At 50.3% G+C, this 23,762-nt stretch overlaps 2 protein-coding genes across 13 annotated transcripts in view; one reads left to right on the forward strand and one right to left on the reverse strand.

Moving 5' to 3' along the window:
- The window catches only part of pikfyve (phosphoinositide kinase, FYVE finger containing), a 31,657-nt gene extending 20,295 nt beyond the window's left edge, over window positions 1-11,362 (forward strand). For 6 of the 8 annotated variants that reach the window (XM_083681366.1, XM_083681371.1, XM_083681368.1 and 3 more), the window contains 20 exons: window positions 13-113; window positions 331-402; window positions 513-684; window positions 857-1,035; window positions 1,594-1,707; window positions 1,874-1,982; window positions 2,129-2,283; window positions 2,989-3,079; window positions 6,442-6,502; window positions 6,597-6,734; window positions 6,945-7,065; window positions 7,360-7,455; window positions 7,643-7,726; window positions 8,160-8,254; window positions 8,397-8,456; window positions 8,910-9,086; window positions 9,415-9,518; window positions 9,727-10,117; window positions 10,328-10,402; window positions 10,551-11,362. In XM_083681366.1, coding sequence (XP_083537492.1) covers window positions 13-113; window positions 331-402; window positions 513-684; window positions 857-1,035; window positions 1,594-1,707; window positions 1,874-1,982; window positions 2,129-2,283; window positions 2,989-3,079; window positions 6,442-6,502; window positions 6,597-6,734; window positions 6,945-7,065; window positions 7,360-7,455; window positions 7,643-7,726; window positions 8,160-8,254; window positions 8,397-8,456; window positions 8,910-9,086; window positions 9,415-9,518; window positions 9,727-10,117; window positions 10,328-10,402; window positions 10,551-10,666 — 2,511 coding nt within the window. In that variant the 3' untranslated portion in view covers window positions 10,667-11,362. The remainder of the gene's footprint in view (window positions 1-12; window positions 114-330; window positions 403-512; window positions 685-856; window positions 1,036-1,593; window positions 1,708-1,873; window positions 1,983-2,128; window positions 2,284-2,988; window positions 3,080-6,441; window positions 6,503-6,596; window positions 6,735-6,944; window positions 7,066-7,359; window positions 7,456-7,642; window positions 7,727-8,159; window positions 8,255-8,396; window positions 8,457-8,909; window positions 9,087-9,414; window positions 9,519-9,726; window positions 10,118-10,327; window positions 10,403-10,550) is intronic. The other 2 variants (XM_083681372.1, XM_083681373.1) reach the window with 1 other exon arrangement.
- Window positions 11,363-11,558: 196 nt separating this feature from the next.
- The window catches only part of ankrd44 (ankyrin repeat domain 44), a 23,739-nt gene continuing 11,535 nt past the window's right edge, over window positions 11,559-23,762 (reverse strand). For 2 of the 5 annotated variants that reach the window (XM_083681383.1, XM_083681384.1), the window contains exons 7-28: window positions 23,451-23,593; window positions 22,972-23,184; window positions 22,620-22,698; window positions 22,332-22,446; window positions 22,086-22,168; window positions 20,886-20,949; window positions 20,635-20,703; window positions 19,899-20,039; window positions 19,160-19,225; window positions 18,179-18,290; window positions 17,689-17,760; window positions 17,372-17,573; window positions 17,120-17,207; window positions 16,696-16,813; window positions 16,278-16,497; window positions 16,053-16,140; window positions 15,881-15,964; window positions 15,641-15,786; window positions 15,425-15,507; window positions 15,117-15,208; window positions 14,659-14,750; window positions 11,559-13,847 (exon numbers count right to left, since the gene is read on the reverse strand). In XM_083681383.1, the coding sequence (XP_083537509.1) occupies window positions 13,591-13,847; window positions 14,659-14,750; window positions 15,117-15,208; window positions 15,425-15,507; window positions 15,641-15,786; window positions 15,881-15,964; window positions 16,053-16,140; window positions 16,278-16,497; window positions 16,696-16,813; window positions 17,120-17,207; window positions 17,372-17,573; window positions 17,689-17,760; window positions 18,179-18,290; window positions 19,160-19,225; window positions 19,899-20,039; window positions 20,635-20,703; window positions 20,886-20,949; window positions 22,086-22,168; window positions 22,332-22,446; window positions 22,620-22,698; window positions 22,972-23,184; window positions 23,451-23,593 (2,627 nt within the window). In that variant the 3' untranslated portion in view covers window positions 11,559-13,590. Of the gene's footprint in view, window positions 13,848-14,658; window positions 14,751-15,116; window positions 15,209-15,424; window positions 15,508-15,640; window positions 15,787-15,880; window positions 15,965-16,052; window positions 16,141-16,277; window positions 16,498-16,695; window positions 16,814-17,119; window positions 17,208-17,371; window positions 17,574-17,688; window positions 17,761-18,178; window positions 18,291-19,159; window positions 19,226-19,898; window positions 20,040-20,634; window positions 20,704-20,885; window positions 21,007-22,085; window positions 22,169-22,331; window positions 22,447-22,619; window positions 22,699-22,971; window positions 23,185-23,450; window positions 23,594-23,762 lie in introns of all 5 variants that reach the window. The other 3 variants (XM_083681381.1, XM_083681382.1, XM_083681385.1) reach the window with 2 other exon arrangements.

Here is a 23,762-nt window from a genome sequence, read left to right on the forward strand (position 1 = left end):
TCTCTGTTGCAGCTGGACTGTCTGAACCCCGTCAACCACCAGAGGCTCTGTGTGCTGTTCAGCAGCTCCTCGGCCCAGTCCAGCAACGCCCCCAACCCCTGCGTCAGCCCCTGGTAAGCCCTGTCTGTGTGTGTGTGTGTGCGTGTGTGTGTGTGCGCGCGCGTGTGTGTGTGTGTGCGTGTGCGTGTGTGCATGTTTGCGTGTGCGTGTGTATGTACTGACCTGCAACCATCTCATCGCTTGTCTTGGTCAGTGATGGATCTACTGCACCACTGATGATGTTGTTAAAAGCTAGGGAGCTATTCTTAAACATGGTTTTGCTCTCAACAGGATTGTGACAATGGAGTTCTATGGCAAGAATGACCTCACTCTTGGCATATTTCTGGAGAGATACTGTTTCAGGTGAGGCAAGATATTCAAGACATTTTACATGTTTGTATGCCTTTATAATTCATTGATTACCATTGATATGCTCCAGCTGTTACAAAACCAGCTGTGTGTGTGTGTTGCAGGCCATCTTACCAGTGCCCCAGCATGTTCTGTGAGACCCCCATGGTGCACCATATCCGGCGGTTCGTCCATGGCAGTGGTTGTGTCCAGATAGTCCTGAAGGAGCTAGACTCACCTGTACCTGGCTACCAACACACCATCCTCAACTACTCCTGGTGTCGCATATGCAAACAGGTGTGTGTGTGTTTGTTTGAGAGTGTGTGTCTGTGTGTGCGTCCTTGTGTGTGTCCTTGTGTGCATCCTTGTGTGTGTGCTTGAGTGTGTGTGTGTGTGTGTGTGTTTGTTTGAGAGTGTGTGTCTGTGTGTGTAGTCTCACACAGCTCTCATTCTTCTTCTGCCTCCGTAGGTCACGCCCGTGGTGCCCCTGTCTAATGACTCGTGGTCCATGTCCTTTGCCAAGTACCTGGAGCTGCGTTTCTACGGGCACCAGTACACCCGGCGGGCCAACGCCGAGCCCTGCGGCCACTCCATCCACAAGGACTACCACCAGTACTTCTCCTACAACCAGATGGTCGCCTCCTTCAGGTGGGCAACACAGAACACCTCTTCTACAATCATAAATCCACCCGTTCACCTATGCGTCTGTCCATTCATCCATCTTTCTATCTACCTATCTTATGAAGCCATCACACCATCTACGGGTCTAACTAAGCCATTATTGAAACCACTAATGATACTACTAAAATATGCTGTCGTTGGTAGAACACACTGGCAGAACAAAATGATTCCAGCTGTCATTCAAAGAAAGATCAACTATTCTGTTCTGCTGCCAGGGGTGTTCTTAGGGAGTGGATTCACAGATCTTCGCCTTTCCGTCTCTCGTGGCTGCCCTATTCGAATGGTGCACGCAGAAACGTATACCAAAATGGTGTACAGAAACACAACAGCTAATGTCCAACACTACTAAGTTCATTTCGGGGGTTTATATTGTTGTTAGGGAGGATGTTGTTTAACTGAATTTCACCACAGTGCCCAGAGGTGGCAGATTTCCAACAAACCTACTCTCTGCTCCTTTAACAGTATACATGCAGCCCGTTCAGTAGACTGAGAGTCTTGACATGTATTTGCACCCCTCATCCACAGCTACATCTCTGTGAGGCTGCTGGAGATCTGCCTGCCTCCTCCCAAGATCTTCATCAGGAACCAGGGCCCCTCCAAAGGCAACATGCAGCAGGACCTCAAGGACTTCTGTCAGAAGTAACTACCCACTGTACCATGGTGTCCTTTCACCAGCTTTTTTTTTTTTTTTTTTTCCACCTAGTGTCTCCCATGTTGTTTAAATAGGCCTTGTCCTATCTCACTCCCTTCTCTCTCTTGTTTAAATAGGCCTTGTCCTATCTCACTCCCTTCTCTCTCCCCCCAGGGTGACTCAGGTGTACCTGGCCATAGACGACCGCCTCACCTCCCTCAAGACGGACACCTTCAGCAAGACGCGGGAGGAAAAGATGGAGGACCTCTTTGCACAGAAAGATGTGGGTTCCCTGTCTAAAGAAGACCACTGCCTCCAAATCGAAGGATTAAGCCGTGTGTGTGTGTGTGTGTGTGTGTGTGTGTGTGTGTGTGTGTGTGTGTGTGTGTGTTCTAAATGACTTTTTGTTTGTCTGTGACTGTGCTTTAGATGGAGGAGGCCGAGCTGCGCAGCTGGATAGAGAAGCTGCAGGGGCGTCTGCTGGCCTGTGGCCTGGACTCTCCTCAGCAGCTCCAGGTGGTTCTGGAGTCAGTGGTGGTGAAGAAACAGAGCCTGTGTGAAACCCTGCAGTCCTGGAACAACCGGTCAGAACATTCTCCTCACACCAGAACATTTATCTATTATAATAATAATAATCATCATCATCATCATCATCATAATACAGTGGAGGCTGGTGGAGGTAGAAATTGGAGGACAGACTCATTGTAATGCATGGAATATATTGGAGGAGGAGGAATGGTATTGCGTGTTTGATACCATTCCTTATTCCATTCCAAGCATTACAATGAGCCCGTCCTCCAATTTCTACCTCCACCAGCAATAATAATATTGCTGTCATAATAATAATAATAATAATAATGCATCTTATTTGTATCGTGCCTCTCACAAACCAAGAGCACTTAACAGGTCTCAAGCATGTCCAGTAATAGTCTAGTTTCTCACCCATTACTGAAGGAGCATGGGTATTGAGAAGCAAACCTCTTACATTGTTTGGGGAGAACCTGCTTTGGCAGCGGGGCGCTGCGGCCACCTTGTCCACTTGGCTCCGCCACTGTGTCAACATTTCAGAGCAATTGAAACTGACATTTAGTAATGATAGAATACTTATCTTTGATCGCCAACGACATTGTTGTTAAAAGTTCCTCAGTTTAATTTAACGTTTTAGCTGTGTTTTTAGAGCATTTTGACGTGAATAAACGCAAGTTGGTTTTGATAATGCCGTCCCAAAATCCTTGGGAGAACCCTGCGCTTCTCGTGTCTCTAATGGTGTTGCATGGTCTCCCCTCCAGGCTTCAGGACCTCTTCCAGCAGGAGAAGGGCAGGAAGCGTCTGTCTGTCCCACCCAGCCCCGGCAGACACAGACATACGGACGACAGTAAGGTCAGTAGAATCCAACTCCATGTGTACCATTATGCTTTCTAGAAGCTTTCTAGTGATGTATACCAGGGGAGGCTGGTGGAGGCAGAAATCGGAGGACGGCCTCATTTAGATAGATAGATAGATAGAAACTTTATTTATCCCAGGGGGAAATTCAGGTTCCAAGTAGCGTACAGACATAGGGGTATCACACATAACATACACATACAACATACAACATTAGCAGTATTATATTCAGGCGAGGTGCAGTTGTAAATGTCTTTGCAGTTAGGTGAGGTGCAAAAAGGTAAGGCAGACAGTGTAATTATAGCATTAAATACTAAAAACTAAATACGGGCTACATAAATATGGACTATTTTTAAAGTGCATTTAGTCCAGGCTGGTGGAGGGAGGTAGTTAAATGAGGTGACATGATGATGTGATACAGAGGGTGGAGGTCATGCAGAGAAGTCCATCTCTTTGCCCTTGACTGACATATTGTAAAGTTGTATGGCTCTGGGGACAAATGATTTAGTCAGTCTGTCAGTTTTGCTTGTCAGTGCTCGTAGCCTCCAGCTGATCAAGCTCTTCTGCTGGATGATGGTGTGGTACAGTGGGTGACCTTCATTGTTCATGATGGTGAGCAGTTTGCTCAGAGTTCTTTTTTCCATTACTAAAGTGATGCTCTCCAGTTCAGCTCCCACAACAGAGCCAGCTTTCCTTACCAGCCTGTCCAGTCGCCCGGCATCCCTCTTCTTAGTGCTTCCTCCCCAGCACACCACTGCATAGAAGAGAACGCTGGCGACCACAGACTGGTAAAACATCCCTAGGAGTTTGCTGCAGACATTGAAGGACCGCAGCCTCCTCAGGAAGTACAGCCGGCTCTGTCCTTTCTTGTAAATCGCATCAGTGTTGGCTGACCAGTCCAGTTTATTGTCCAGGTGGACCCCCAGATACTTATATGTGCTGACCATCTCCACATTGACTCCCTCAATGGAGACTGGTAGCAGAGCGGGCTTAGACCTACGGAAATCCACCACCATCTCCTTGGTCTTTGTAGTGTTGAGTTGTAGGTGGTTAAGTTTGCACCATTGCACAAAGTCCTCCACCAGGCTCCTGTACTCCCCCTCCTGCCCATCTCTGATACACCCCACAATTGCAGTATCGTCCGAAAACTTCTGCATGTGGCATGACTCTTTGTTGTAGCAGAAGTCAGACGTGTACAGGGTGAACAGGACAGGAGAGAGCACAGTTCCCTGTGGTGCTCCGGTGTTGCATACCACAGTGTCCGAGAGGCAGTCCTTCAGTCTGACGAACTGTGGCCGCCCTGTCATGTAGTCAGTGATCCAGGATACCAGGTGGGCGTCCACACCCATCTGCAGGAGCTTGTCTCCCAATCTGAGGGGTTGGATGGTGTTGAAAGCACTGGAAAAATCAAAGAACATGATTCTCACAGCGCTTTTCCCTTTGTCCAGGTGAGAATGCGTCCTGTGCAGTAGATATGTGATGGCATCGTCTACTCCAACCTTCTCCTGGTATGCAAACTGTAGTGGGTCCAGTGCATGGCTAACCTGGGGTCTGAGTGTATGTAGAAGCAGTCTCTCCATTGTTTTCATAATGTGTGAGGTGAGTGCGACAGGCCTGAAGTCATTGAGTTCTTTTGCGTGTGGCTTCTTTGGGACAGGGATAAGACATGATGTCTTCCACAGTGTTGGGGCCCTACCAAGACGTAGACTCAGGTCAAATAAGTACCTCAGCGGCTCTCCCAGTTCGGCAGCGCAGGTCTTGAGCAGTCTGGGACACACTTTGTCTGGACCCGCTGCCTTCCTGGGGTTAAGTCGCTTTAGTCCCGATCTCACCTGGTCTGCCATGATTGTAGGGGGGAGGGGCTGGGAGGGAGGGGGGGGTGGGTGGTGGGGTGGTTCTTTGTCCCTGGGCGCTCCAGTAGACAGTGGCTGATGGCTGGTGATTGAGGTCGGTGACGCCTTTGATGATGGGGGGTGTTGGGAGATGGGGGGCTGTGTGAGATGGGGGAGAGGTGTAGAAGGTGGCCCTGCACGCCGACAGAGACAGAGACAGCTCCTGGAGAGAGGGTGGGGTAGGCCACCGCAGCTGGGTGGTCGAACCTGTTGTAGAACTGGTTCAGTTCATTGGCCCGGTCTCGACCTCCCTCAACACAGCTACTGCTCTTCCTCATGCCCGTCATCATCTTCATCCCATCCCACACCTCTCGCACGTTGTTCTGCTGCAACTTCCTCTCTACCTTCCTTCTGTATAACTCCCTTGCCTCTTTCAGCTTGACTTTGAGTTCCCCTTGTGCGTGCTTCAGCTTTGCTAGGTCCCCCTCTTTGAACGCCCTCTTTTTCTTATTGAGGAGGGCCTTGACATCGCTGGTAATCCAAGGCTTGTTGTTTGGAAAGCAGCGCACAGTTTTTGTGGGAACAACAATGTCTTCACAGAAGTTCAGGTAGTCGGAGTAGCAGTGTGCGAGCCCATCAATGTCATCACCATATGATTGTTGGAAAATATTCCAGTCTGTTATGTCCAAGCAGTCCTTCATGGCCTCATCCGTCTCGGGGGACTTCTTCTTGAAGGTGCGTGTTCTGATTGGTTCTCTCCGAACACATGGAGTGTACAGTGGTTGTAGGGAGACCAGATTGTGATCTGATTTCCCCAGTGGTGGTAGTGATGTGGCGGTGTAGGCATCCTTAATGTTTGCATACAGAAGGTCAATTGTTCTGCTCTGTCGTGTGGGGCAGTTGACATACTGGTGTAAGGCGGGCAGTGTTGAATCCAATGTGACATGATTAAAGTCCCCTGATATGGCAATGTAAGCATCGGGATACTGAGCTTGGAGTTTCGCGATGGTAGAGTAGATGACGTCACACGCGGTTTCAGCCATAGCTCGGGGTTGTATGTACACAGCGGGGTTGTATGTACACAGCAGATAATAGGGACGTAAACTCACCGCTAGTACTTCAACATCAGGGCAGCAGATAATGTCCTTCACCGTAATATGTCCAGGGTTACACCATCTGTTATTGATGTAGAGTACGAGCCCGCCACCTTTGTTTTTGCCACTTAAACTCGGGTCTCTGTCCGCTCTCACATGCGAGAAACCAGGGAGCTCAATGTTAGCATCTGGTGTGTTGTTGTTTGTAATGCATGGAAAGGAATGAGTGTGTTTGATACCATTCTTCATTCCATTCCATGCATTGCAATGAGCCCGTCCTCCGATTTCTACCTCCAACCAGCCTCCCCTGATATACCTCATAGAATGCTGATAATGGGGTATTTTTGACCCATTGATTCATTGTTATCATCTCTAACAGTAGGGTGTGTTGTGTCATGGATCTTGAACATCAGTTTTTGGTTTTGATACACAGACAAGCGCCCTGGAGTCTTCTCCACGTAACCCCTCCCCTGTGGTACAGAACGGTGAGAAAGGTAAGGTGATTGGCTCAGCTTTCACAGTCAGAATGCTACTGTTCATCTCATTGGTCTGCTGTGCTGATGGGCATGTCTGTGTTTTGATTGACAGAGGACCGTCACCTGAGCACCCTGCCCTCAAGCTCTGGCTCCTCCTCTCTCCAGCTGCCGTCGCCAGGGGAACCAGGCTCAGAGCCCCTGTCCTCTGGACCCTCCTTCCCTGAACAGGACTCTCTCAGCCTCCCAGAGGGTAAGCAAACACACACACACAAACACACACACACACACACACACTCACACTGACACACACATGCACACACAACACTATACAATACAATAGCTTTATCGTGCATTTGCATGGAAATTCATGTCTGCATCACAAAATCATCACACACACACACACCCACACACACACACACAGTAGTCTCCTGTCCCTAACTCCATTCTGCTTCTCTCCCAGATGTGTTTGACGGACACCTGCTTGGCTCCAATGACAGCCAGGTGAAAGAGAAGTCCACCATGAAGGCCATACTTGCCAACCTGTTGCCGGGCAACAGTTACAACCCTATCCCCTTTCCTTTGTGAGTAAAGCAGTATAATAAGTGTTTTATGAATGAGATAACAACAATAATAATAATAATAACATCTCTGAGGTCCAGGGGAGGCTGGTGGAGGTAGAAATCAGAGGACGGGCATGGAACGGAATGAGGAATGGTATCCAACACACGTCGGATACAATTCCTCATTCCATTCCATGCATTACAATGAGCCCGTCCTCCGATTTCTACCTCCGCCAGCCTCCCCTGCTGAGGTCTATAGCCTCCTGTACATTCACTGGCACGTTGTCAGACTGTGTTGTGATCTCTGTTTGCCAGTGACCCAGACAAGCATTACCTGATGTATGAACATGAGCGAGTCCCCATCGCTGTGTGTGAGAGAGAGCCTAGCTCCATCATCGCCTTCGCTCTCAGGTAACAGTCTCCTCCTCTGCACCCCAACTCTGGCACACCTGTCCGACACTCTCTCAGCGTGGTTATGTTGCTCTAACGTTGTGGTAACGTCCTCGTCTAACACTCTGGCACGCCCGACACTTGTCACAGCGTTGTTAAAGTATGTTGTTCGTAATGTTGTGGTAACGTCCTTGTCTAACCCTCTTAGCTGTAAGGAGTACAAGACTGCTCTGGACGAGCTGTCTAAGACCACGGTGAAGACCGGAGGGGAGGAGACCACCCAAACCATCAGGTACGACACCCCCCCCCCCCCCCCCCCCCCACCCTACTGACACTGGCTCTGCAGTGGTGGGTCTGGGTGTGGGAGCTTAACTAGGCAGCCACCCAGACCCTCCACTGTCTGGGGAACACACACTGTGATACAGAGGAGGTGTGGCCTGTCCTGTGACGTCATGTGTATGTTAAATGTGTTAAAAAAACCATAATCTCAAACTCATTGAAACTGCAGATTGTCTGAAAGAACATGACGTCCCATACAGCATCTAAACACTTGACATGGGTCTGTGTATGTTCACCAGTGTGTAAGTGGAAGCCAAAAAGGCGCTCGAAGGGGCCGAATATAACAAATAAAAGATATGGAGCGGCCAACAATAGAATGCAATTAGAATAGACTCCAAAAAAAGCGATAAGCAGTGTGGTGCTGACGGTGTCTTGTCTCTGTTCAGCTCTGGAGAGAGCCGGGCCAAGAACAGCCCCGCCAAGCCCAGTGAGACGGCCTCCTCCCTGATTGGCCGCAGCAGCCTGGACTCAGACCCCCTCAGTGAGTTTTTGCTAGCAAGAAACTAGCAAGAAACCCTTACCTCAGATTCTCTGAGGGGCTTTTTTTCTTTTTTTTCTTTTTTTTACATTTCTGGCGGTTGGTTTGCTTGTGTTTAAGTGTCTTTTTCTTTTACTTTGTACAGAAGAGTCAGACGGAGGAGACAAGCAGAAGAAGCAGAATGGGAACCCACATATCGAACTACGTGAGTGCTTCCCTCTTCTCTAATGATTTGGACCTCCATGTTGAGAGGACTGACCTCCATGTTGAGAGGACTGACCTCCATGTTGAGAGGACTGCACTGTCCATTAGGAACTAATACTGAACTATCGCAATGAGTATGACTGGCCTTCTATAATGATGTCAGCTCCCAGCCGGCACATGGAGGTTGACGGCTCCTTTCATCCCTCTTCTCCAGGGCCCAGTATTTCAAAACCTTTCATCTAGATCAGAATGATCCAGATTCTTTCTTGCGATCCAGGGTCAGATCTATCTGGCAGATTGTGAGTCGTATAGGGGAAATCAGCCAGCTCCATCTGATCCTGGATAGCAAAAAGAAAAAGAATACTCATCCATCATTCTGATCCAGATTTGATGTTTTGAAATGCTGGGCCCTGGTGTCTGGATCTCTCTCTCTCTCTCTCTCTGTGTTCTGCAGAGTTCTCTGACGCCAACGCCAAGTTCTACTGCCGGATATACTACGCTGAGGAGTTCCACAAGATGCGGGAGGAGATCATGGAGAGCAGCGAGGACGACTTTGTGCGCTCGCTCTCACACTGCGTCAACTGGCAGGCCCGCGGGGGGAAGTCTGGGGCCGTCTTCTACGCCACGGAAGGTGACCGTCTGAACAACAACACTCTCAACAGCAACACTCTACCCTCGCAGTGTTGAGCCTACCTGAGAGGTTTAGTGCAGCGTTATACACGTGTTGTTTTCAGTTGCAGTAATGTTCACCTGTTCTCTCTCTTTTTCTATCTCTCTCTTCCCCCCTCTCTCTCTCTCTTCCCCTCTCTCTCTCTCTCTCTCTCTCTCTCTCTCTCTCTCTTCCCCCCTCTCTTTCTCTCTCTCTCTCTCTCTTTCCCTCTCTCTCTCTCTCTTCCCCTCTTTCTCTCTCTCTTCCTCTCTCTCTCTCTCTCTCTCTCCCTCCCTCCCTCACTCCTCAGATGACAGGTTCATCCTGAAGCAGATGCCCAGGTTGGAGGTCCAGTCCTTCCTGGACTTCGCCCCTCATTACTTCATCTACATCACAGGGGCCGTGCAGCAGAAGGTACACTCCCCACATCTAGTTCCATCAACTTGTGTGTGCATGCATGCAAAGTAATGTATTCCCACAGGAAAAATGGGACTGAGCTCCATTCAGTCAACAAGGAGATCTGACGTAAACCTCTTTAGGGTGCTATGTCGTCTAAGTTTGTGTGTGATTGAGAGTTATTAAGGGCTTTGCCCTAAACACTGTCCTGAATCCCCTCCTTTAGCGGCCCACGGCCCTGGCTAAGATCCTGGGCGTGTACCGGATCGGCTACAAGAACTCCCAAAACAACACGGAGAAGAAGCTGGACCTGCTGGTGATGGAGAACCTCTTCTACGGACGCAAGATGGCCCAGGTGTTTGACCTGAAGGGCTCCCTTAGGAACCGGAACGTTAAGACGGATTCTGGGAAGGAGAGCTGTGAGGTGGTCCTGCTGGACGAGAACCTGCTTAAACTGGTCCATGACAACCCTCTGTACATCCGGGCCCACTGCAAGGCCATCCTGAGAGCTGCCATACACAGCGATGCCTACTTCCTATCCAGTCACCTCATCATAGACTACTCCCTTCTGGTAGGCCGAGACGACACCACCGACCAGCTGGTGGTGGGCATTATAGGTGGGTTGGATCACACACACACACACACACACATACACACACACACACAAACCTCTCATCTCCACTGTCACTGGCTATTATGACAATATTTCTAGTCATCGATAAACTGTTTCTGGCTTAACCAGACTCTTTGAGTTGTTATAAATGTGTGTGTGTGCGCGTGCGTGTGGATTGCTGTGTTTGTAAATCATTGTCCTCCCATGCTTTCAGATTACATTCGGACATTCACCTGGGACAAGAAACTGGAGATGGTCGTCAAATCCACTGGGATCCTCGGAGGGCAGGGTAAATCTACGAATCAGACGCTTCTCTCACTGAGCCTCTCCTCTCCTCATCCCTAGTTCTGTCTTTGTGGAATACTCGCCGTTTACAATTCACTTCCTGAAATTGTTATTCATTGTTGTGTGTTTTGTTGTCATTGTTTCGTCCACAGGGAAGATGCCCACGGTGGTCTCTCCTGAGCTATACCGCGCCCGCTTCTGTGAGGCCATGGACAAGTACTTCCTCATGGTGCCAGACCATTGGACTGGTCTGGGGGTGAATTGCTGAACCACAGAGCTGCTGCTACATACATACATACATACATACATACATACATACACACACACCAGGGGAGGCTGGTGGAGGTAGAAATCAGAGGAAGGGCTCATTGTAACGCATGGAATGAGGAATGGTATCAAACGTGTGTGTTTGATACCATTCCTCATTCCATGCGTTACAATGAGCCCTTCCTCTGATTTTTACCTCCACCAGCCTCCCCTGACACACACACACACACACGTGGGAGAGCAGCGAGACCCCGATGCAGGAGAATCCTCAGCCCATCTGGGCATCATAAAGCACACTGGACGGTAGAACGTTGACAAAGGCACGGCCAGTGTCCACCTCCGAATCATTCCACAGTCAACAGAACAGACCGCGGGCGTACCTGGATGACCTTTGAGCTAATATTAGACATTCTTCAGTATTACAGGAGTTCCTTACTGCCCTCTGGAATCATGATATTGGATATATTTCAGCTGAAGTGCCATGTCATGTCCTAACTGTTTGAAGGGGACACAGTTAGATAGCACTGAGAGAGAAAATAGAGTCTTACCTGGTCCGAGTTTGGTGAACAAAGTAATCGATGTGATGTAAAAGTTTGTACATGTACAGAGATTATGTAATTAAAGATTATTAACACTAATTTGTCAAGGTTTTAACCTGATTGGACTGTGTGGGTTTTATGTGTCTTTCCATGTTCTAACCACTTATGCAGATTTGGATGTTGAATTAAATATTGTGTCATTGTTCAGAACGATGTTTTGTATCTTGTGACCAACCCAAATATGAGTCAGTGACACAGAAGATATTTCTCAGGATAGCTTTACATGTGGAAAGCATCAGTAATGTTAATTGTTCAGTATGTTGATTCAGATCTAAAAATCACAGCAGACAGCAATAAATTAAAACAGATTTTTATATTATAATTGTACAATTCATATAAAACAGGTAGGGTAGCTGACAAACAGCCCTCAGCATAGCCTACTGCATCTGGAACTGGTTTGAAAATCAGAAACGCAACGATACGATTGTCACAAACAGGTGATGATGCTCTCTCTCTCTCGCTCGCTCTCTCTCTCTCTCTCTCTCTTTGTGGCATCATAATACTGACAGACCCAATCTATTCACTCTTTTCTCAGCAAGCCTTTAGGAACATGGCAGGCAAACTAACACTGTGCTTTTTAAATGTGTGTGTGCGCGCTCAGGGGTTTCTGTGTGGGACATGGTTACAGGCAAGGCTGTGCTTCACAAAGACAGTATGCACAGTGGTACAGTACAAAAGCAGAAAGGAACTTCATTTTGTTAGACATGTTGCGCACACACACACACACTTCTGACCGTAGCTTAGGAGTTAAAACATTGGTGTGAGTTTTTTTTTCTTCTTTCTTTCTTTTTTTTTTTGCAGGGTTATAGGTACAGTCACCTGACACGACTGTAGAATGGTCCCGCGTTTAGAACCAACTCTAATCTCAAACTTTTCCATTCAATGTCACATACTCACATAACACACACACACACACACACCAGAATTAGCATTCCTGTACAGAGGTCACGCTATCCTTTCGTTTGTTTTTTTGTTTTTTTTTAAAGAAATGTACAAATAAAAAATTAATACAAAGAAGATGTAACAAGGCACTGGACAAGTTTGAGAGACTGGCACATAGCTGGTCGACAGACATAGACGGGGAAAAGGTGGATGAAGAAAGGGAAGGAGGAGGGGAGAAGTGGTCGAGGCCCTGTTTTCCTTTGACATTTAAGTGCTGGTAGTATTGGTACCATCATTCAATAGTTCATAAATACCATACAGGTGTGACTTGTGGCCCCTATTGACCTGAAGGTGTTGGTTTACCTCTTCACTGGACACCCGATGACCTCGTCTGTAAGCATGGAAGCTTCTGCAGCACTGTGGTCCTGTCTGACATCTTTGTTTGTGTGGGAACCGGATCATTCCCTGTCTATGATCCCTCACTTCACATTGCTCTCAGGACAGACCCTCAGTGACTCAAGGCAATGTTTCCTACCCTGTTTCTCTGGGCCGGTCCACAAACAACCTCTAGCCTCTACTCCCGGGACACTGTGTAGATATGAAGCAGCGGAGGCTGGTGGAGGTAGAAATCCGAGGACAGGCTCATTGTGATGCATGGAATGGAATGAGGAATGGTATCAAACCATTTCTCAGTCCATTCCATGCATTACAATGAGCCTGTCCTCCGATTTCTACCTCCACCAGCCTTCACTGATAAAAGGGGATCGGCTGGAGATGGCAAGATGGTGACAATACCACCCAGCTTCTCAGAGGGAAAGGTGGAACGACTGCCTGCTTGCTTATACCTATCCAATCCCTTCAGATCTATACAAGTGTCCTGGGTGTAGGAACTACGTCTTGCTTCTGGACATGGCCTCTGTCATAGGCCTAAAAGTGAATTCCAGATTTGTGCTTCAATTGGTTTGTGCTAAGTAACATCATTGGGCAGACAGAAGCCGTACGTACCTTTGCATGTATACCCAACCTCAAGAATGAACATATACATTAGTTAAGTCAATATCTTAAAAAATGTAAAAAAAATTAAAAGAAAAAAAAATCTTAAAAAGAAAGAAAGTAAGTAAGGTAAAAGTATCCTACTTTTCTTCTCTCCTGGTCCTCTTTTGTACAAATACAATAGAAAATGGCTTTAAGAAGTGTGTCAGATGCCATAATTGGTGGCCATGCTGAGACTGAGTACCAAGGTTGATCTGAAGAAGCACCAGCAGGTCTGGGGATCAGAGCTCCATCCCTCCAGCCTGGCGCAGGAGGAGGTCCTGTACAAATGTTCCCCACCCAGAGGGGGGGGAGCTCTGGGGGACAGGGTGGTGGTAGCTGGGGGGGGGGGGGGGGGAGTGCAGACATCCAGGTAGTCAGAAGGGAGGGTGGGCGGTTGGGGGGGGGGGGGTCAGAAGGTTTCAGAGTCTGAGTCGTTTTCAGTGGTGCCCTGACTCTGACTGCCTTCGCTGGAGGGGCCCGAGGGGGCCTTGGGGCTGCGGGGGCCCCGGGGGCCCTTCCCCTGCCTGGGCAACGTCCTCAGGAGGGAGCCTGGGGAGGGAGCTCCGGAGCTGCAAGGGGAGCAGAAAGGCATCATGGTAGCCAGAATGAGAGCCAGACAGTCAGCCACCTCTCTGCTAGGGGCGCAAGCCAGAGCAGGGGTCAAACCTGAGGGAGAGAAGAGAGAGAGGAAAAAGAGAGAGACAGGGGGAAGGGAGGAGAGGGAGAGAGAGAGAGAGACAGGGGAGGGGAGGAGAGGGACAGAGAGAGAGAGAGACAGGGGGAGGGGAGGAGAGGGACAGAGAGAGAAAGGAAAGAGGGAGCGGAGAGAGAAAGACGGGGAGGGAGAGAGAGATAGATACAGGGAAGGGAAGGGAGAGAATGGGGAAAAAGAAAAGAGGAGAGAGATAGGAGGGGAGGGTAGACGGGGAGGAAGCGAGGAGAGCAAAGCAGAAAAACAGAGAGAGAGGGGGGGGCAGAGGACAAGGGGTGGGGAGACATGGGGGGAGGAAGCAGCATTCCATTAGTCCACAGCCAGCCCAGACATAGACAATACATAGACAACACACAGTACATAGACAACAGACAATACATAGACAACAGACAGGGGATTACAGGGAGACAACCTGAACCTGAACTACAACTCCCTGCTTTAAAACACAGCTCCTATTTTATTCATTACAATGAATAAAAACCTCAACATAACTGTAAATTGTGAGACGGAGAGCTATGAACCACACACACACACACACACACACACACACACACACACACACACACACACACACACACACACACACACACACACACACACACACACACACACACACACACACACACACACACACACACACACACACACACACACACCTCGTCCTATCAGAGCGCAGACAGACACAGAAAACCACGGGCAGGCGCTACATGTAGCTAGCAACGTGCAGTTAGGCCACGCATGCCCCTTAGTGGCGAGCAGACTCACCGTTCTCATCCTGCATCTGAACACTGGCCCCCCGGGACAGCAGCTCCTGCACCGCCTGCTTCAGACCACTACGAGCTGCCAGGTGGAGGGGTCTGGGGGGGAATGGGGGAGAAGGAGGAATGGGGGAGAAGGAGAGAGAGAGAAAAAGAGAAAAAGAGAGAGAGAGAAAGAGAGAGAGAGAGAAAGAGAGAGAGATAAATGTATATCAAACATGATTGGGTTTCATTTCAGTGGCTAACCTAGGGAGACACAGGAGTCATATCTTAAAGGGGCCTCTTTGTTGAAAAATGTGGTTGTGTGTATGCAGGGCTCCCTTGTAAAAGAGACATTGGTCTCAATGGGACTCATTGGTCTCAATGGGACCCTGCTAAAATAAACGTTAAATAAATATATACACAGCACAGTATTTAGGCTAGGTTATGCTAGGCTAGGCTAGGCTAGCTGAGACGGACACTCACGTCTGTAGCGCTGCGTTTGTGGCACTTATGAGAGCAGAGTTGGTCATGTTGGTCAGCTTCTCCAGGATGAACAACACACAGTCCTCCTTTCCCTGAAGAAGAGAGAGAGAGAGAGAGGTTGAGGGAAGCCAATATGTATGATACATTGCTCAGAGTAGAGGCTGGTGGAAGTAGAAATTGGAGGACGGGCTCATTGTAAATGCATGTTCCATGCATTACAATGACATTTCAATGGACCAGGGGAGGCTGTTGGAGGTAGAAATCGAAGGACGGTCTCATCCGAGTAGAGACCTCTAGTGGACACTTACGCTACTGCAGGCCAGGTGGAGAGCAGTGTTGCCGCTCCGGTCCGTCAAGTTCAGGCTGGCGTTGGCACTGTTCAACAGCACCTCTAGGGGGCAGCATAACAGACACATCCTTATTGACAGGTACACTAAGCTATACACAGCTAACACACACATACACACAGACACACACAGCTTGTATATCATCTATACGAGTGAAGGACTGGGAATCGTACATACCTACAGCCCCAACTCCTCCCTTCTCTGCTGCCATCATCAGTGCTGTGCGCCCTGATTGGTCGACAGCGTCCACAGATGCATCGTGGGACAGGAGCAGCTGAACACAGTCCACATGGCCGGAGAACGCAGCGGCGTGGAGAGGAGTCCTGGGAGAGAGGGAAGAGAGGGGGAGGGGGAGGTGAAGAGAAAACAGAGGGAAGAGCACGCACGCACACACACACACACACACACACACCCTACCTGTCTTTAGCATCCTTACAGCTGACGATGTCTGAGCCCATGGCCTCCAGCAGGAGAGAGGCACAGGGCTCATGGTCGTTCACCCTGAGAGAGAAACACACTGAGGTCAACACTGAGGTGGATTTCTACCTCCACCAGCCTCCCCTGATGTATACCACAACACAGGACTTACACAGCACAGTGTAGGGGAGTGAAGGGGTTCCCATCAATACAGCGACATCCTTTCTGCTCCAGCAGCACCTCCACACAGCCCTCGTGACCTGGAGACATACACACAGTCATTACTAGGATACACACACACACACACACACACACACACACACACATACTACTTGGATAAGCACACACACACACAAAGAAACACACCCAAAACACACACAGGGCTGAGGAGACTGACCATAGTAGCAGGCCCAGTGCAGGGGGGTGTAGCCGTGGTGGTCCCTGAGGGGGGGCATGGGGGGCTCAGAACAGGCGATGCTCAGCAGCTCGGCCAGCCAGGACGCGTGGCCCCTCGCTGCCGCCAGGTGGATGGAGGTACGGCCCCTGGAGTCACCCAGCAACACAGACGCCTCCTGCTCCAACAGGCACTGAACACACTCCTCCTGACCACACAGCAACTGACGACAGGGAGAGGGAGAGGGGGATGAGGGAGAGAGAGAGAGAGAACCATTATATAGTTGCATTACACAGGACTGGGGCTACATTCTTCACTGGTTTTACAAGCTGAGTCACTCGCAAACACTTACACCATGTGCATGTACACCCCCCCCCCCCCCCACACACACACACACACACACACACACACACACACACACCCCTAGATGCAGGGCGGTCAGGCCGTGGGTGTCGGCCGTGTCTACTCCAGCCTCTCTCTCCAGCAGCAGAGACACAGCGTCTACATGACCTCCGGCTACAGCCAGCATCAGAGGAGTCCTACACAGAGACACAGACAGAGTCAGAGGTCTGGATCAGTCACATGACGACAACAACGACGACATGACCTTGTGAGAGAGGGACAGACAGAGAGACAGAGGACAGCTCTCCCTGGAGGACAGACAGAGAGGGGGGAGAGAGACAGAGGACAGAGTCCCCTGGAGGACAGACAGAGAGACAGAGGACAGCTCTCCCTGGGGGACAGACAGAGAGGGGGGCAGACAGACAGAGGAGAGTGCCCCCTAAAGCATAGATTGGGTAGAGGAGGATGAAGGAGGGGTGAAAGACAGTGGGGCAGAAACTCACTGTCCCTGAGAGTCTGCTGCGTCCACCAGGTCTGCACTGTCGGAGTCGTCCAGCAGGAGGCGCACACAGGACGTGTGTCCATTCATCACTGAGAGGGAGAGAGAGAGGGGGGGGGGAGGTGTGTGGGGGGGGGGGAGTAAGGAGGGGGAGAAAGAGACGGGGGGGTACAGAGATTAGGGATACTTAAAAATGAGAAGTGCACAAACTATTAACCAACACGCGCACACACACACACACACACAGCGGTTCTACCTGCTAGATGTACGGGCGTGCGCCCCCGGTTGGTGTCGGTGGTCCGGGGCGAGGCTCCCTGGCCCAGCAGGATGTGGACACAGTCAGTGTGCCCCCTGAGAGCTGCTAGGGCCAGGGGGGTCCGACCCATCTCGTCCCCCTGGTCCACCTCCCTCTCCCCCTGCAACAGCACCTCCAGGGCCTGGGCATGGCCTTGGTACGCCTGACACACACACACACACACACACACACCTGTTAGATCTTGCTCTCTCTCTGAATGTGTGTGTATGTGTGAGACAGAAACAGACAAAGAGATAGAGGGGGAGATGGTGACTCACAGCGAGGTGCAGGGGGCTCCGGGTGCGTTGGGCATCAGGGTCTTCCTGGTGACTCTCGTCTCGGTCCAACAGCTACGGCCACAACAACAACACACTCTTACTGCACGGTTTCCATCCCAACATGTTGGTGTCTATAGACTGTAGAACCGTTGTCCACCAGCAGGTGGGGCTACGTGATGTAATAATAAAAACCTAGTTCTGGTATGCTTGGCCTCCCTTTCACACGGATATATTTCCATATGTGTGTGTAGGTGTGGTTCTGCGTGTGCATGTGTGTGTGCGTGTGTGCGTGTGTGTGTGTGTGTGTGTGTGTACACGTTTGTATGTGTAGGTGCGTGCGTGCGTGTGTGAATATGTGTGTGTGTGTGGGGTTAGGCTCCAGGCAATGTGTGGCCTCCTTTTCACACTGATATATTTGCATATATATATATATATATATATATATATATATATATATATATATATGTGTGTGTGTGTGTGTGTGTCTCACCAGCTCCAGGCAATGTCTATGGCCATATGCTGCAGCATAGTGGACAGGGCTGTATCCCTGCTTGTCTTTGAGAGAGGCTGTAGCATCACTTTGAAGAAGGAACTCCAAACACCTACAAGAACACACACAATAACAGTCACAATCACCTACAACAACACAACAACAGTCACAAACACCTACAACAACAGTCACAATCACCTACAACAACACAACAACAGTCACAATCACCTACAACAACACAACAACAGTCACAATCACTTCAAAGTAAACCTCAGAGGGGATTTGAGGAAAGAGACACACAGAGAAGCCACCAGGGGAAGCTGGTGGAGGTAGAAATCGAAGGCCGTCCTACAGATCTCTACTTCCACCAGCCTCCCCTGATAGCCACACATTTACTAGACATATGATATCACATATTCAAAGGTTATTCAAACAAGCCGAGAGAGACACTGAGAGAGCACTTTGTCTGTGTGAACTGGTCTGTGGACATAGACGGGGAGAGGGAGGGAGAGGGAGAGAGGGAGAGAGAGAGAGAGAGAGAGGAGGGAGGTATTCTCATGGAGAGAGGGACAGAGAAGGGGATTCTAAGAGCTTAAGGCAGCAGTGTTTATACAGACAGACGGTACAGGCCATGGCGACAGTCTGCATAGAGGCTCAGAGGCTAGATTTCTCACGACCAAACAAGCAGTCTAGATTGTATATGTGATGCTGTCGGCCTGTTTACTGTGCTGCCTCGTCACACAGCGCAGGGCGGAGAGAGGGACCTGCATTGGAGGCCCATTGAGATGACAAAGATGGAGGGATGGAGGGAGAGGGGAAGGGGAGAGAGGGATGGTGAGGGAGAGGGGAAGGGGGGGGGAGGGAGAGGGGAAGGGGGGAGAGGGGAAGGGGAGAGAGGGATGGAGACGGAGACGGGAAGTGGAGAGAGGGATGGAGAGGGAGAGGGGAAGGGGTTCGTGGGACTGGGTGTTGACGACTCACAGTGCAGCCTCCTTCTCCTTCTCGGCTTGAACCCCTTCACTCTCTGGCTCCAGATTCACACGCCGCCTTAGAGAGAGAGAGAGAGAGAGAGAGGTGTGGGTGGGGGGGGTAAAACCATTAAAACCAAAGACAACTACAGTATTTAACTGGTGAGGTGAGTGTACCAGCCCCGGGGCCAGTCCCCCCCCCCCCCACACACACACACCACACTGACATCTTAAAACATAACCCCCAGGTTTCCATGGAAACAGAGCAGTACTAGCCTCCAGACACGCGTGACTAGCGTGACGGCCGCCAAACAACAGGTGACCACCACAACAACCATGGTTCCTACTGGCTGCGAGTCAGAGCCCTATTAGACCTTGAGTCACACACACACACACACACACACACACACACACACACACAGCAGTCTGACTCAGTCTGACTGAGTCTTAATCTCTGACCTTGGAGATTCTTATCACATTCTTATCAGACTGGCATTGACGCACACAGACTGGATCAGACTGGATCAACAATGGCTGAGAGAGACGATAGTGGAAACAAGAGTAGCATTTCAGAAGGACAGTGTGTTTGTAGAGCAGGGGAGGCTGGTGGAGGTCAAAATCGGAGGACAGGCTCATTGTAATGCATTACAGGTAGTGCATTACAATGAACCTGTCCTCCGATTTCTACCTCCACCAGCCTCTCCTACTGCTGTGTGGTCAGTCTGTGGTCAGCCTGCGGTCCGTCTCCTCACCTCCTGTCCAGGTCAGAGGCAGCGGCGTAGTGCAGGGCAGAGCGCCCCCACTGGTCAGTGGCATTAATGCAGGTCCCACATGACACCAGGGTCTCCAGGCACTGATAGTGACGACTGGCAGCCGCATAGTGGAGCGGGGTCCTGTGGACACACACACAGACACAGACACAGACACAGACACAGACACAGACACAGACACACACACACACACACACACACACACACACACACACACACACACACACACACACACACACACACACACACACACACACACACACAGACACACAGACACACAGAAACAGACATACACACATACAGAAACAGACACACACACACACACACACACACAGTGTTATACCACGGAACTGACGCAATAGATTGAGTCACACTCTTGATAACACTTAAACAAATGAATTCTCAGAATTGTTGCGTCAGAGCACACACACAGGGGAAATGACTGTGATCACACACACACACACACACACCTACACAGGACCAGGGGAGAGGAGCTGGCAGGAATAACAGCACTTATACAGACCCACTCTCTCTAAACTCTCTTCCTGCCCAAAGAACAGCATCAATGTTCAATGTTCATGTTAAACTAGTTCATCCCAGCTTTCACCTGTTCTTGGTCTGTCACTACCTGTCCCCTACGTGCCCCCTCCCTGTCCCCTAAGTGTCCTACCTGTCCCCTCCCTCTCCCCTACCCATCCCCTACCTGTGACAGACTCACCTGCCACACTTGTCCCTCCGGTTGTGGTCTCCTCCACTGCTCAGAGTCAGCTTCACACACTCCACATTACTGCAGAGAGAGAGAGAGGGAGTGAGTGAGTGAGTGAGTGAGTGAGTGAGTGAGTGAGTGAGTGAGTGGAGGAGAAGAGGGGTGTCTATTACCATGAAAGATTCTCCTTTTGGTGCAGAGGCAACCAGATCTCTCTCTCTCTCACACACCACACACACACACACACACACACGTTGACTCACCCCCCAGCGGCAGCAGCGTGCAGGCAGGTCCTCCCCAGGGTGTCGGGGGTGTCGATCTGGAAGCCTGCAGACAGGACCGAGTCATTACTGAGGGCAGGGCACATTACGCTATACCTCCGTCCTGAAGGGGGCAACGGAGAGACAACACACAGCAGCCACAGACAGCCCCCAGTGCAGAGAGGAAGAGAGAGAGGGAGGGAGGGAAGAAGGGAGGGAGGGAGGGAGGGAGGGAGGGAGAGACACAGGGAGAGGGAGGTGGAGGTGGAGAAAGAGACAGGTGTTAGTGCAGGGAAAGAACAGGCAGGGGTGAGGTGAAAAACAGGCAACACACACACACACACACACGCTAGAATACAATCTTAAACACTAAACACACACACTGTGTAAGCACATTAACAGGGGAGGAGAGAGACTGAGGGAGTGAGGGAGGGGGTGGGGAGGGGGGGCATGCTGAGTGTGAGTGTTCCTTCGTGTTGCATTAGAATCCCTATCACGTTGTCACATGTTGGTCCTCTGCCTAGAATCCCCAGTTCTCTAGGCCAAACCATTCCAGTCGGAAAAAGGGGGTTCTACCATCTAAGAATAATGAGGGTAATAAATACTAAGTTCAAACTACCCCTCTGACCCCGTGGTTCGAGCCATCCGTCTCAGCAAACTGCAGCTGAGTTCCAACTCATCACACTGAATCAATGGCTGCCCTTTGTTGTGTGTCTTACAGTAGGCCTCAGAGCCCCACGGAGCCCAGTTTCCCCCTGCCCTATGGGCCTGACCACACAGCCAGTGAAACTATGGAGCCACTATCAAACCCAGCATCAGACCTCCGGGGGCTGGAGCCAGAGAAAGTATTCCAGAACCTTCCCTTGTATGAAACTGAACAACTGAACAATCTGCTCTCTGAATTCAAGTGGAGCACTCTCCCCTCTCCGGGGGAAGATTTTTGTCTGCAGGGAGACAGTTGGAGATGACTAATCAGGCTAGGAGCTTTGTCTCTGTAGGCAAGGCCAGTTGCTGTTGAAGGAACAGTGTGACTTCCATCTGAGCCAGGGCTGAATAGTTCCCCCATGTAGAGGAATTCAGAGCTAGCTAGCAAGCCCTCAGACGGAACATTCCTGCTCCCCGGCCAGAGGGGAAACAAGCCTGTCTGACTGGCCAGGTCTCTGAGCTCTAGTTTCCCCGGTGCTCATGGGCAGGGAGGGGTACCTGAGGAGAGAAGCTTCCGGCAACAGTCGGAGTGTGCGTTCAGAGCAGCCAGATGCAGGGGGAACATGCCGTGGACTCCTCGTCTGCAGAGAGAGAGAGAGAGAGAGAGAGGGAGGGGGGGGGAGGGAGAGAGAGAGGCAGATTCTTTACCACACCAGTAAATATTGATGATCTACTATACCAAAACAAGTCAAGAGATAAATCTTCCATTCCCCCCCCCCCCTTCCCTCACACACACACACACACCTTGTGCAGTCTGCTCCACTGGTGATGAGTGTGTTGATGAGGAGTTCGTGACCGTAGCGAGCAGCGATGTGTAGAGGAGTGTTTCCATCCTTATCCACGCTGTCAATCTCCCCACCTGCAGAGTGGCCAATCAGAAGGACAGGTAAGACATACTACATCAACACACGCACATGAATACACACACACACACACACACACACACACACACACACACACACACACACACACACACACACACACACACACACACACACACACACACACACACACACACACACACACTCTCACCGTTCTGGATAAGTGTCTGGGAGCGAGTGAAGCGCCCGTGTACCGCTGTCATGTGGAGAGGGCTTTTACCATCCCGACTCTGAGAGAGAGGTAAATATAAAAGATAGACCAACAACGTAACATGAAAAAGATAACTGACAGACAGAGACAGACAGACAGACAGACGGCCAGCCAGCCAAACAGCCAGCCAGCCAAACAGCCAGCCAGCCAAACTGCCAGCCAGCCAAACAGCCAGCCAGCCAGCCAGCTAAACTGCCAGCCAAACAGCCGGCCAGAGAGCAAGCCAGCCAGCCAGCCAGCCAACCAGCTTGACAGCCAGCCAGACAGACAGCCTGACACTAGCATGGCTCACCTGCACATTGACGTCGGCCCCGTTGTTGACCAGGAACTCCAGGCAGAGGGCTCCGTGGGTGGAGGCGGCGGCAAAGTGCAGCGGGGTGAAGCCCTTGTTGTTGGGCTGGCTGACGTTGGCGCCATAGTCTATCAGCTCGCTCACCACCACATCCTGGCCGTTGAAACACGCCACGTGGAGAGCAGTGTTCCCAAACGCATTGGACTCATCTATCTGTGGTCACATGGGACAAGAGAACAAGTCAAGGTCAGAGAGAGGAGAGAATAAACATGTTTCTAGAAAACACACTGTGTGTGTGTGTGTGTGTGTGTATATATATATATATGGGTGTGTGTGTGTGTGTGTGTATATGTCTGTGTGTGTGTGTGTGTGTGTGTGTGTGTGTGTGTGTGTATATATGTCTCTGAGAGTGTGTGTGTATGTGTGTGTGTGTGTGTGTGTGTGTATATATGTCTGTGTGTGCGTGTGTGTGTCCGTACCTCCACAGCCAGGTTGAGCAGGTGTTTGACCACAGCGATCTGTCCACTGGAGGCGGCAGCGTGGAGGGGGGTGTAGCCACGCTTGTCCTTGGAGCTGATCTCTGCCCCCTGGCTGACCAGCAGGCACACTACATCCAGATGACCTGCAGGGGGCAGACAAGAGCACAGACACCTAATAAAACTCCCCCTCAGAAACCACAGAGGATTTCGATAATTCTAACAAATAACACTCCCCCTCAGAAACCACAGAGGATATTGCTAGTGCTAACACGTCTATTTTCCTCAGCAATATGAGTCAGAGTAATAGAAAAC

Source organism: Argentina silus (genome assembly GCF_951799395.1).
Source record: "Argentina silus genome assembly, chromosome: 12".
Taxonomy (NCBI): domain Eukaryota; kingdom Metazoa; phylum Chordata; class Actinopteri; order Argentiniformes; family Argentinidae; genus Argentina; species Argentina silus.